The sequence below is a fragment of the Eurosta solidaginis genome, chromosome 2 (assembly GCF_040869045.1).
Source record: "Eurosta solidaginis isolate ZX-2024a chromosome 2, ASM4086904v1, whole genome shotgun sequence".
In the NCBI taxonomy this organism is placed as follows: Eukaryota; Metazoa; Arthropoda; class Insecta; order Diptera; family Tephritidae; genus Eurosta; species Eurosta solidaginis.
This window is the reverse complement of record NC_090320.1, coordinates 71258151-71272866: the sequence shown is the minus strand read 5'-3', so window position 1 is coordinate 71272866 and position 14716 is coordinate 71258151. Positions and strand designations below refer to the sequence as shown.

The following is a 14716-nucleotide window of genomic DNA, read 5'->3' as shown; positions in this document are numbered from 1 at the left end:
AAAATAAATATTTGCTAAAAACTGACCGAGTTATTAAAATTTTAATGAAAACAAAACTTGGAAAAAATTTAAAATAGCATCACCACGACTAAGAAATGTTAACTTCACCTTTGCAGACTAATATGACTGTAACTTTTGTAGTTACTAACCGACTTTCAACCTTTTACCAGTTTTGGATTTGTTTGAACTGAGTCAGTTTTAAGCATCAAAAGTAAAATGAATACTCAGGAACTCATAACTACTTTCCAGTTTGGATGCAAGGCAGGGAAGGGATATAAGGCCGAACGACTTTCCAATTTGCGTCGTACGCCCTTTAATTTGTGCTACAAATTGGCTGGACGGCACTTACATGTTTTACGCCGATTCCGAACGGCATCTGCAAGGCGGCTTTCACTAAGAAGCTTTTCATGGCAGAAATACTCTTGTTGTATATAAAGTCACTTCCCGAAGGTTTTGGGGAGTGTTATCGATGTTGATGATCATTTTCTGGATATAGATCCGGTACGTTCCGGTAACAAAGCACCATTAAGGTACTAGCCCGACCATCTCGGGAACGATTAATATGACCACATTGAACCGTCTAGGCCATCCCGCCCCATCCCCGTAGTTCCATGGGGAACTTATGGTCGCCAGAGCGTCGCCTGTTAAATATATGAATGATACATTATATTTGTACCAGGATTCGCCTCGCGTAGGTGAAGTTGACAATCGGGCTGCGGAAGCTATAAAGCCTAGCGCTTATCAACCGCTTGAAATCCCTGTCGGCCTGCATTATATTTCATCGACAATTGTTTAAATGGTTAAAAATTTAGTAATTTGTAACCATAGTATGTAGATTAGGGTGGTTACAAAGTATATGGTGAATTTAAATTTTTGTTTTATCTTTCGGGGCACCCTCCTAAAATATGCCAATAGATCAGAAAATGATTATTGCAAAGTTTCAGGCCAATCCGATAATGTTAACACGTGCCTCATTGAGGTCAAAGTTAGGAAACACAGCGATTTTCCAGAAAAAATGTTAGTGTTTCGTCAATAAAAGTGAAACCATTTATGCCAGGAACTTGACTCCTATACTATTGAATATTGTAATGTCCATAGACGTTTGCATGGAAATTCAAAATTAAAGATATCCACTATGACCTGATCTGATTAAGGCTAAATACTGCTAAAAATAACCGTCCTATAAAAATATTATTCAGATCAAAATCAATACAAATACAACTACCTATCGAATGGTGTACGAGTCAAGTCCCTGGCATAAATGGTTTCACTTTTACTGACGAAACACAAAAATTTTGTTCTGAAAAATTGCTGTTTTTCCTAACTTTTACCTCAATGAGGCACGTGTTAACATTATCGGATTGGCCTGAAACTTTTTATGTATCATTTTCTAATCTATTGGCATATTTTATGGGTGTGCCCCAGCGGAAAATGTAAAATTGATTTCTTGTGGCCACCCTAATGTAGATTCATGCTTACATACATAAGTACATATGTTCGCATGTGTGCACTTCATATTTTCAGCGAGTTACCTACTAAAGAAATGTATAGCCCATTAATTTTTAATTATCATCTTCAACTCAAATATTTCTAGCAGTCATATTTATTGGCGATCGCATCTTATCATTTTATACTTTAGTTATAAATGGTACCTGCGTTTTATGCAAGGTTGCCACTTTGGTCGAACCAAAAATTTTACTTTTTGTTCCATCCACTTGCCCCAGTTCCTATATTTAAGTTCATTTTTGTATCGATTTATTACAAATGAAAGTTTGTTTTAGAAATTTGTAAAAACAGGTGATCAGGCGTCTAGCGCACACGACCCACTATACCTGCTCACCGTTTAAAATTACCTACATTCAGGTTGGGGCATTTTCTCGCGGAGCGGCACATATGCGTTTGTTGCCAGCGCTCAGAACTTAGTCTTCGAGAAATCAGACAATCGCACATCTTCGTGGTTGAACAGTCAACCATCATCAAAACGAGAAGAAACTGCACCAAGCATGCACTAGCAAATTCTTCTCGACTAGGAACTCATTCGAATACTAGACATCCCATGCAAACTATTAATCGGATAATAGACTCATCAAAAACAGCATTGCAAAGCAAGCCTAATATGGCTGAAAAAGGATCGTTCGAGGATGCAGCGTTAGCTGTAAAGACGGTGACAAACAACACATATAGCACCTTATCGGTGACTATCTAGCTCGAGGCATTAATATATGAGGTTGCGTTTCATTAGAACGATATATGGGTTTTACCTAGGTTAATAACTAATATTGTGGGTTTTAACTACATCTCAATGCTTTTTCAAGGATTGCGCATGTTTTTGCGACTTAAGCTGGTCCAATTTTTTTTCGACATTTCTTGATATCAGTATTTGTATATCCATTGTTCTCAAGAAAACGGCTAAACCCAAATTAATGATATTGGGTTCACTTATAATCAACCCACCAAAACCATCAATTTCAAATTTGTTTAAAATAAAATTATGTAGGTCAGATTTCAACAAAAATATTTGTAAATAGGATTTCCACCTAACGTTATGTTTATTTTTTTATATACCCGTTGCTATATCTAACAACTGGAATCCTTTGGATTAGAAGATTGCCACCTGTTCTGATTTGTATAAATTCCATGGAAATGAAATGGTATATTAAGTTTGACACTAATCTCAAAATTGCAAGTCGTTAAAGGAGAAGAGATAGAGCCACAAATAAGTATATCGAAATGATCGGGATAACGGTCTAAGTTGAGTTAGCCATGTCCGTCTGTCCTCTGTCTTATTTCGATGTTGTTTTAATAATTCTGCAACATATTTGAAATCAAAAACAAAAATAAATGAGATATGCCACTATGAATATCAAAGGTAGAGTCTTCAGAGTGGCATATCTGTAGTGGCATATCTGTAGAGGGATACAAATTTCTGTATAGGTAATACGCCATATTGTAAGCTCCCTTACTTTGGTATCTTTTCTTAGGATGTTTTTTAAAGGTTGCCACTTGTTCGATTTATGGTTAAAATTTTAATTAATTATGCCAATATAGGTACCAAGGGTGCAGCATCTACTGAACAAATTATTATTTACCTTAGATATATATGTAAATAGTCGAATATCATAAAGCTATGTATTTTTAAGATAAAGTTAAGTCCAGCAAGCGTGATCATCCAAGTGAATTTAAAAAATATTTGTTTTTTTTTTTTGATCGAAGTGCTGGTGTTTTTTCTTAACGAATTTTTGCCCTGAAAAAAATTTAGTGTGGCAACCGTGGATAGAGGTACATAGCTGAAAATGTCTGAGAACTACACATAGTATTGTGTATTAATTAGGGCTGTAGCATAGTTTCTATTCCGATTTCGATGCGTCGGAATTTTTGATTGATATATACTTCCGATTTCGGTTTCAGTTGATTGAAATCGGATATATGTAAAACTAAAGTCGATTAGTAGAAACGTTAAATGGAAAATCATATAGAGCCTATGTAGTGTTGTGTTTGGTTTGTCAGTTGCGAATTTTTTTTTTCAGCTGTTTTTTTCACTAGATTTTCCTATTGACAGAAACACACAGCACTGATTGAAACACAGACTTAAATACAAAATAAATCATATCGCTTTTATATTTTATTTGTATATTTCATTGGGCAACCTCTTTAAACTACATATGCATACCTTCTTCCCTGCTCACACTTCTGATTTCGATTCCGGTTCTGACATCAACAATTTCTATGTTCGGAGTCCGGTCCCGATAAACTAACTTCCGTTACATCTCTAATATTAATAAATACGTACTCGAACGAGTTTCTGCATCCTCTCATTGTAAACAAACTTGGTTTGCGTTGTTGATTTTCGACTGATATGGCGCTCTTATTTTGATAACTTTAGACTTGATTAGTTTTAATCAGACTCTTGTTTGCAGTTAGTTAAGATTTGATAAACAACGGACAAACAGTCCCAAGAGATTTAAAAAGTGCGTATATACACGAACTTTCCTACATAGAGCCAGAAGAACCTATGAGTTTCTTAGTTGTGTCAAAAAAACGACTATATTTTTTTGAAATCTTTTGGTAACCTGAAAAAAAAAAAACAATACGGTAAAATGCAGGTGCATGAATATCATTTTGAAGGTATGAAACGTAATCTAATTGTATGTATTGTACCTATCTAAGTGCTTTCTAAGATAAAACTTCTATAACGCTTTTTTATGTCCATTAAGGTACGTTAGGAAAAATTATGCATTTCTACGTAACTGTGAAATTTAGTATATTTTTCTTGCATTGTTCCTGCACCTAGACGGATTTAATATATCTCCAAAAATCGGGCTTTGTGGCAATTCAAGAATATACATTTTTAGCTTATACTAAATACATGTCAGTAAGGCTAAGTTTGGATGGAATTGAACATTTTATACTCAGCTGTCAAGTTTTATCGTTCAGTTAATTTAACCTCATATTTTGGCGCACGGGGGCTGACAATTGTAATAATTTTGTGTTATTATAACAATTGTCAGTCACTCAGAGCCGGAATATGGTTGTTGATTTTAATTGTATAGTATATTCCTGAACAAATTCGGAAAAAGTTTTGGATCGTATCCGGATTATTTTAGGTATCATTTATATAAAACTTCAGTTTCATTTCAAGACTATTTGCTCGAGAGAGTTACAGGATCACTTCAGAATCATTTGGAGACTATTTCGGGATCGATTGAGAACAACTTCAGGGCAGTTACAGGATCACTTCGGGATCATTTCTAGACTAATTTAGAAACAATTTCATAATTGGTTCGGGATTGCTTTTAGAATAATTTCGAGATAAATTTTGGTTTGTTAATTAAGGGAATTTTCTTAATTGAATTCATTCGCATTTAAGGACTACTTGACTTCTCGGCAGGGCTCTCGTTAACCCATATATTTGAAAAAATGTTTATTTGATCACTATACAGAATAGGAATTGACCTCAGATTTGCTTTTTTTATAAATGTTTTCTTATAAACTTTGAAAAAATCAAAACTCTTTGACGCCAATTTGGGGCACCAAGAGAAATTATGTCTTCCTACGTATGCCTCTTCCAATTCAATGAAGTCTTCCCTTCCCTCTGCTTCAAATACGTCCTAACCACCGAAGCCTCTGGACTTTTATTCATTGCTTTATGTCCATTACTGAGTAAAGCTCATCATTATACCTCCTTCGTCGGCATCACGCACATAAATCTTCCACAGAAATTTTCTCTAACACTCTAAGAGCCATCTCATCTTCTCTCGACACCGCCCACTATATTGACTTATATATCAGGTATGATGAGCGACTGTGGTGCCAACTCAGTCCAAAGTACAACTTGTTAGCAAAAGTTATTATCCGTTTGATTTCTGGCAATGTTGAGACTAGTTCCCAGATACAACCGTTATACCTCATGGAACTGGGGTTCGACGGCATGGCCTAAAAGGTTCAATGTGGTTATATTAAATCGTTCCTGATATCGTCGCACTAGTAGCTTAATGGTGCTTGTAACCGGAATGTACCGGCACCGTATATCAGGCAAAGTACCATCAACATCTATAAAACTCCCAAAAACTTTCAGGGAGTGTCTTTATCGCTACAACAAGAACAACATAGATACTGTCGTGGCAAGCAACAAAAGACATGGAAAGTGCATACAGACAAACTTATGCCGATTCTTTGTATTATTCCACAGTTACAATCGTTGCCACGGCAACCTTGCCAGATTTTCCAATTAGTTAATAGCAGAATTATTGTAGTTAACTAGAAGTTAGTTACTTTCTGGAATTTCGCAAAATAGTCAACTATTAATTGTTTTTTTTTTTTTTTAGCCATTGATAATTGTGTTTTGCAGGGTACTTACTCACTCATAAACAATTTAAAATGATTATAATTTATTATTATTATTATGCCTCGATGCACTGCGAACTTTATTTAGATGTACTGCGCTTTAACTTTCACTCTATTACTGCATGTGGAGGCTTTTAATCTATTTAAGTACCTCTTCTACTCCATATCAAAAAGGGTTTAAGGTCACGCCACCTAGATCGGAGAGTCATTGCCTTGCCAGAGTGACGCATTCGCAGAGAATGTGTACCCCTTTCTATTAGAACAGCGAAGGGAAGTAATCCCGCTAAGTACATCTGCAGGGACGTTCTCATCCCACCCGTTATGCAACGAAAACTAGTCGCAGTTTGCTTAATTTTGCAATTGCTATTTTGCGTGGACTTCGGCCACCAAACTGAAGAAGCATTGGTGAATATTGGGAAATAGTCCCCATGTTTTGCCATCGACTGGAAAGCAGGCAAAGAAGGCTTTTGTTACTTTGTTCAATGTAGCATCTAGACGAGTATTACACGTGATGGATTTCTCCAGTGTAACCCCATGGTATTTTGCCTCCATTGAAAATCAGATTTTGGTGCCACCCAGAGATGGTTAGTTTCCTTCTACGTATAAAAGACACTAGAACCATTTTGTTAGGATTTATATACAGTCCTTGGCAGCACATCACCTTTCTATGATGCGCAGAGCTTGTTGCATGCGATTGGATATTGTTCCTTCGTGCATTCCTGTGATGTACCTATGACTACGGTCCACAAGTTGTCCCTCCCAGCTCTATACTGATTTTTCTTCTCTTTAGCGCCGAGCGAATAATCATTGGGCATATATGTATGTTCGCTTAGTTTAGCTTAGCTTAGTGTCGCATGCATTATTCTCTAACTTTAGCTCTAATTACAATTTTAAATAAATGATATTGATATGCAAATATTTACTTTTATCATTAATTAATAAACGATAAACAAATTGTATATCTTCTCTTCAATACAGAGACTTACAAGATGCAAGGTGTGAGGCGTGTGCTGGTTTTTTGCATATTGATCGTTATACTGCCTGCCTCGCTAATCATCATTCCTCTTCATTTACGACGCACAGTCTTCGCTGATGTTGTGTATCCCGTTGCGGAATCAGACATCATTGAAATACGTGACGGTATATCATCGATCTTCTGTCAGCAACATTCATTACGTATGAACTCCAATTTTAATGCATTTAAAATACGTAGCAAACCAGAAGTGTCCACCAATCGAAAACATATACGACTAAAGAAATCCATGACCCTACCTGATGATACGCTTGAATATTGGGGCTTCTATTTGTTAAAAGGCGCCAAAGTGCATCTAAAATTTTGTTCACGTTACGACGGTTCCCGAATATTGGTTGTGAAAGGACAGCGAGATTTAAATACTTGCGGGCTACTTGATCACAATCGAAATAAATTGGGAGCAAATTTCGCGCAAGGTCACGAGCAGGTGAAAGTTTTTTTTGAAGATATTAAAGAATTTGCTGATACCATGCCTGCAGAGGAGTTGTCAAACGATAAAAGAGTCGCCTTTAATACTATGGAGGAAGAAAACCATGGTGGTGAAGACTTAAGTGAAGACGGCGATGAAGAGGTATTTAAACGCCCCAAAAGCGCTGCAGCGGCTATGGAAGCAGCAGGGGCTCTAGCGCTACAATCACAACATAAACCTAAATTACGTGGAAAAAAATTAAAAAAGGGTTCCGTAAATACAATACGTAATCGACGCCTGCCGTCGCATGTGCCCGTTACTGGACACAACTTATCATCAGCGAGCGAGTCTAGAGGGAGTGTCGGCAAACGTCGTCGGCGCAGTAATCCCATCAATGCAGCAGCGATACAACGAAAACAACAAGTCTATGATCAATTATATAAAAGGCGACGTGCGAAACGAGAGCACGTATATGATCGTAAATATAGTCATGGTGGTAATGCAGTTAATTTTACAATTACCGATGAATCGAACTCGGTCTCAAGCTTTGAAACTGGGTTATTCAATTGTTATAACGGCGCAATATTATTAGCCGAGGGATTCCCACCGTCACCGAAGTGTGTTAATGCACATTTTCTAGAGAACGGATCACATCGTATGCTTTCAAAACATGAGATTACCGAAGATGGCTACTATTATTATATATTTTATAGTGACAATGATCTTGTACGCAACGATATACATGCGATTTTCGATATTTATAAACCAACATTTCAATACTCCAATTTTAGCGATGCTCTGGGCTGTGTAAATGCCACAAATTGCACTTTTCCAATTGGCTTTCTTTCCGATGAAATCGTTGTTGTAGAAATACCAACACGTGATGGTATCGAGCACGAAGAGGACGACATCACATACCTGATCTCAACATGCCATCCGCGTACAGAAGTTTATGCGATATTCCCCATAACGGTGCTAATATTAATATTAAGTTGTTCATTTTTATAGAATAGACAGAAGGCAGCATATGAAAGCTGGGCCAAAGACTATTGCAAAGGATGAAGCATATGGCAATATTATTTAAAATATTTTTCATGGCCGTTTTCATCAGCACTCATCCCCGTTAAACGGAGCTGGTGATAACGGTAATGTTCATATGTACAGTGTACATAGTTAATGACGCTAAGCAAAAAATCAGAAGGAAATTACCATGAGGGCGTATAAAATTAAAGTTGAAAATATTCCTCCCGATATTGAATATTTACCTTGTAAGGACATCCAAAAAAGGAGAGGGGGGGGGGGGGGGGCATTTTTTTAACACAGTAGTAAATTTTTATGAGACGGGTTTGAAGAATTGTTATATAACTATTGCCAAACCCATAATTTACTATGGGTCTTTGTTTGGTGGACAGCTACACAAAAAAGTTCGTATACCCAAAACTAGAGGGAGTATGCAGATTATCAATTATTAGCATGACGTGAGCGCTGAAAACCGGCCCGACAGCAGCATTGCATGGCATTCTTAGAGGATTAGATTATACCCGCTGCAGGTATGCCTGTTGTAAGAGGCGACTAAAGTACCCAAATTATTAAAGGGGTTGTGTAGCTTAACCCTTCCAAGGGGTTGCCAACGCATCTTATAGCTTCTCCAGCCCAATTGTCAACCCCACCTAGCCGTGGCGAGTGCTGTTTCCTTAGCAACAGAGGCTCTGGCGAACTGGATCTAGGGGGTAGGGGCGGGATAGCCTAGAAGATTTAATATGGTCATATTAAATCGTTCCAGAGATGGTCGGGATTGTATCTTTCTTGTGCTTATTACCGGAACGTATCGGATCTATAACCGGTAAAGGACCATCAACATCGATAACACTCGCTAAAACATTCGGGGAGTGTCTTTATCGCTTCAACAAAAACATGCCATTCTACAAATCCCGCCCGCAAACCCAATGGCCAAAAATACCGCGTTGGCCACTGCAACAAGGCTTAATGTCAAGGGACAGCTTGAGTGCAGACCGTATGACCGTAGCAGTATAGCGGCATTTAATATCGGTCAAACGGAATACGTGGTCCTGTGCCTGAGCTTCGGAAAATATACTATGTTTACCTACACTAGTCGTAATTTAAAAGTTTTGCTTACAGGGATGGTTAACAGTCCCAGAAGAAGAAAATTGTGCAAGTCATAAATCAAAGGTCGGTGAATAGCTCCAAATTTAAATGATTTTTGTCATTTTTAAGCCGAGGATCGTCTGCATGTTAAATTGCAGAAAGATTACTTCACGATGGGGATTGTATGAGGCCACGAAACCAGAGGAGAAGGGCACTCCGCAGTGTGGGGTGCTATCACCTCTGCTATGAACCTGGTCATCAACCAACTGCTCAGAGCGACCCGTAAAACTTACGGCTTACGCAGATGGCGTTGCAATTGTCATAAGTGGAAAGTGCCTTCCAACGATTAGCTCTTTGGTGGATCGGGCGCTTTCGGATATTAATACCTTCAAATCTAATGTCGGTTTGACAGCCAATGAGGAGGAGACGGATATGATCTTGTTTGCTAAGAGGTACAAGGTCCCAAATTGGACCAGGCCTGAGTTAAGATGGGTGACCCTACAGAAGAAACCGTTTACAAAATATTTAGGACCCATCCTAGACAGGAAGCCGTCATGGAAGCTCAACGTGGAGGAGAGGGTGAAGAAGGCCTCAGCGGCACTTTATGCATGTAAAATAATGCTGGGGTGCACGTGGGGTTTATCGCCCTCGGTTTCTCATTGGGCATTTACAGCGATTGTTAACCCTATTCTATACTATGGAGTTCTTGTTTAGTGGAAAGCCACACAAAAAAGAACTTACATCCTAGAGGAGGTAAGCAGGCTATCAATACTTAGCATAAAGGGAGCCCTGAAAACAACCCCCACAGCTGCACTGTATGCCATTCTGCATATTCCACCTGTAGACCTGGTAGCAAAGAACATAGTGTTAACAACTGCAGCGTGGCTCAGTGCGTCGGCGCAGCTTGAGCGCAAACCATATGGCCATAATAGTATAGCGTCATCAATTACAGGACGAATAGACACCTGATTCCCTATCTGCGCTTCGCGGGAGATCTTACGGCCACAATAGAGATGAATGGTTTCCGCAAGGGTGCTCAAATGCCGGACGAGGCGTTACATGTGTACACAGATAGTTAGAAACTAGTGGAAGGGTCTGCAGTATACTGTGCTGATCCGGAAATAAACAGATCTTACAAACTGCCAGTTCACTGTAGCGTTTTCCAAGCGAAAGTATTAGCCGTAACCAAAACAGTAGAAACACTGGAAGAGAACAGCTTAAACTGCAGCCGCCTTAACGTTTATATTGACAGACTAGCAGCAATTAAGGCAATAATCTCGCATAGCCCAGCATCTAAATGCGTGTTAGAGTGTAAGCAAGTGTATAAAGAATCGGGACAGGGAGAAGCATCCATCTATATTAGGTCTCAGCGCATATGGGAATAGATGGAATGAAAAAGCAGATGAACTAGCTAAAAAGGGTGCATCCGTTGAAGCTTGCTCTGTAGACGTCCCAATTAGATTGGGCGAGATTAAGAGAAGGCGAGAGGTGCACATGATCGTCCAAGCGGGAAAGGCGTGGGTACAAGCGCGGGTCTGTAAAGGGTCGAAGATTGTGTGTAGGTCTTAACCCTTGGACTAATAAAGTTGATTCTATCATTAGTAAAAATATAGTTTAAAAAACTAAAAAGCATTCAAATATGGTGCCGTTTTATTATCTACAATGCACCAATATATTTGATGTTGGTAGCACCGCAGCACAGAGGTTCGTGTCTCGGCTAGAAAGCACAATTCGTTTTGTAACGAGTTATTTAACCACTATGGCGAGTCTTCAATAATTGCCGCTAGATGGATCTAACTCTCCTTTGCGCGCCTAGCCAAGAGAGTTACAAACAAGCATACATTCAAGTGAAGCTAATATAAGCGTGTTAAAAAGAGAGGAGTGTATAGTCAAAACGGGTTTCTGACTGGACACTGCCTTCTGGCGTCACGTACCTTTAACTTATGCTTGGTCAGTGATATCAGATGTTGGAAGTGCGGGTTAGAGGAGGAAACGAGAGTTTTTTCAGTTTGGTCGATTAAAAAACTTCTGGTAACACTACGGGCTCATTCAGTCTATGCGAGGTCCTCATGCACCGACCAAACCAACCTAACCTAAGCCGTTATTTCTTTATTTCACATGGTTGGATATTCTCAATTTTTTCATGATACGCCCTATAACGGATCACAAAAATTAATCACATATTATAAACTTATATGTGACCAGGAATCATGAAACGACCCTATTGTGCGAAAACAAGTTTTCGAGAAAAACGCGTTTAAAGTTTTGTTTAGCTTGATCCTGTGAAGCGGCCGGCCGTTGTGAAAGAATTTTGTAATTAACATTTAAGTAACTTCCCGATAAGCTACAAGCTTGAAACTTTGAATATAGTTCGGAACCCGATGACAATGCAATAATAAGAAAAACAATCTCCGATAGGTGGCGCATAGGTCGAAATACTTCAAAAAATCGTATTTGTGATCCGATTTGGCTTTAAATGCGATTTGCGAAAAAACTAAGAAAGATAGATAGCGGTTTGTTCCATTGAAAAGGGCGTTAAATTTCCTATAATAATCACTCAAAAAGTGAACAACGGTATTTTCGCACAATAGGTCCCTCTCAGGATTCCAGGTTACATACATACATATAAAAAAAATATTAAAATAATACGATTGTAATTATTAGATACATAAGCTTTTGATAGTTTGTCATAGAAACATGCTTATTTCTCCACTGCGTCACAAAGGTCCGAAAATATAACCTACATATATATAAGAAATAACAATTTAAAATCATATATAAATATGTACATATATAATATTTTTGGAACAATTTTTAAACTAAAGAGTTAAGAGTAAAACAATATGTAATGTGTCGTTTAAAATAATTTTTTGTATTGTGCAATTATGTATTTAGGCAATTCACAAGGTATCCTATTCGCCGTATGTGCTATGCGTTAATCAAAATTTGGAAACCATGGAAACAACTAGAATTTCCAACTTTTACATGGATACGACATTCTTGTGAAATGCCCAATTATATGTATACGAAGGAGTGAAGATAATAAATAATTAGTGTAATGAGGAAGAAACGCTTTCTACGCAAAAAGTTTATTAAATAAATATATAAATTTTACAAGAGACCTTTCGAGTTACAAATTAATGGAAGGGAATTATGGTTAGATGGAAAATCGAGTTATATTTCCCGTACACTTAGGCATATTTGCCCATTGTTATTCAAGTCTTAAGAAGCTATTTTAATGATTGTTAGATGGTGTGGTTGTGAGAAATAAACTTTCCTACACAGAACTGTGTTGCTGTAGAAGCTTGAGGAGCGCTAAAGTAAGTTCCTCCACTTTTCGTAATACATAACTTCATCAATCTTCTACTTCTTGGAGTAGTGCTTCGCCGAATACAAAGAGAGATCGCACTCACGAATTGTCCTCGATATCCTTTAACTGATGGCCAAGGAAACTTGCAGCTTTAAAAAAATTGTGACAAAGAAACATGTGTGCTAGAGGTGTTAATTCCAGATTGAAATTGAAAGCGCTCAACAATCTGCTATGGTAGTAACGTACACATTGTTAAAAATTATTTACAGAAAAAAATGCATTGTGCAATGAAACAGAGGTAATTAACAGTTTTTTTTTGACTCAAAAGATCGGATTGACCAGTCGCGATAAAACAAGTGAAATGTGAAGAAGTTGATCAACTGATTCGCGAGGAGACTACAGCATAAAACACGGAATGCAAACATCTTACCAGAGTCCTACTTCGCGAATCACATGGTCGCAAATGAATTTTTCCCAGCAAACATCAATAAAACAGTCAGAGTCCTTCACATACAAGCAAACGGCTGACGTCTGAACGTACTCGAAAACATGCAATCCTACAAATAGAAAACATTTGACGGTACAATAATAAACGATCAGAGAAACACAGTTTCTGACACAATATTTGAACCTTTAAAACTTGTATACAAGAAACGAAGTAATCACACAGGTACAACAGACAAACACAAAATAATAAACGCACCAAATCAACAAACCCACAAAGGAGGTCAAACGACTAGAATTACTGACTTCTACCTGTTTCAGTCAGCCACATAGGTCGATCAGTAAAAATCACCCTCTGCTTTGAATGAACACGCAGCACATACGCAAACATCAATTTTGACAATAGCTGCTCATGTATCTGCGATCTATAAATACAAGACAATGGAAACCAAGGTTTGATGGAACATCGTTCGAATATACTTACATGAATTCAATAATATTACATTATCAAAACTCTTTTCATCTCATAATTTAGACCAATCCTAGAATACTATCTTATATACTGCGGTAAATTGGAATCGGCCAAAAGCACTTTTCTCGTTGAAAGCATCCGCTAAGGCGTCTCTCTACTATAACCGTTTAAAGCTATTGCAATTGCCTAAGTAGCAGAGTCATAGAGAGATGCTTGGTGTATTACTTACTTACTTACTTAATTGGCGCTTAACCGTCTAAACGGTTATGGCCGTCCAACAAGGCGCGCCAGTCGTTCCTTCGCTCCGCCAACCGGCACCAATTGGTCACACCAAGGGAGTTTAAATCGTTTTCCACCTGGTCCTTCCAACGGAGTGGGAGCCGCCCTCTACCTCTGCTTCCATAGGGGGGTTCCGATAGAAACACTTTCTTGGCCGGAGCATCATCTTTCATTCGCATAACATGGCCTAGCCAGCGCAGCCACTGCGTTTTAATTCGCTGGACTATGTTGATTTCTGCGTATAGCTCGTACAGCTCATCATTAAATCTTCTTCGGTACTCGCCATCGCCAACGCGTAGAGGTCCATAAATCTTTCGAACAACTTTTCTCTCGAACACTCCCTAAGCCGCTTCATCTGCTGTTGTCATGGTCCATGCTTCTGCCCCATATAGCAGGACGGGTACGATAAGTGACTTGTAGAGTATGATTTTCGTTCGTGCTTGGTGTGTTATTTATGATAAAACTTACAAGGGGGTTTGTAACAGCCCTTGTTGCTTGGGAGGTTTTGTTCAACGTCCCCTTCCGGCCATCGAGACATTTTCAGCCAACCTTATCTTTGTTTGTGTGAGGATTTTGATAAACTTGTAATAATTTTGATAACTCCAACTTGCTCTTTTTAATTAAAAAGGATAGACTTATTGTCTTGATTAATGAAATCAATATTTAATGTGGTTGGCTTAAAACACGTCTTTTCCAGCCTCCCATGCAGTGAAACAATGATTGCTGTTTGAAAGTTGTACTCTGCTGCTCGAAATCACGTACTATATTCCGAAGGCATCATTTATAATTGTACACCGACATAAAATAATCTATAATATA

The 14716-nt window shown here is 38.2% G+C and overlaps 1 protein-coding gene across 7 annotated transcripts in view; it reads left to right on the top strand.

The window, feature by feature from the left end:
* Window positions 1-12513, top strand: part of LOC137239886 (uncharacterized) — a 194941-nt gene extending 182428 nt beyond the window's left edge. For 5 of the 7 annotated variants that reach the window (XM_067765659.1, XM_067765663.1, XM_067765661.1 and 2 more), the window contains exon 2: window positions 6823-12513. In XM_067765659.1, coding sequence (XP_067621760.1) covers window positions 6823-8294 — 1472 coding nt within the window. In that variant the 3' untranslated portion in view covers window positions 8295-12513. Of the gene's footprint in view, window positions 1-3890; window positions 4126-6822 lie in introns of those variants that run through there. The other 2 variants (XM_067765665.1, XM_067765660.1) reach the window with 2 other exon arrangements.
* The last annotated feature ends 2203 nt before the right edge of the window (window positions 12514-14716 follow it).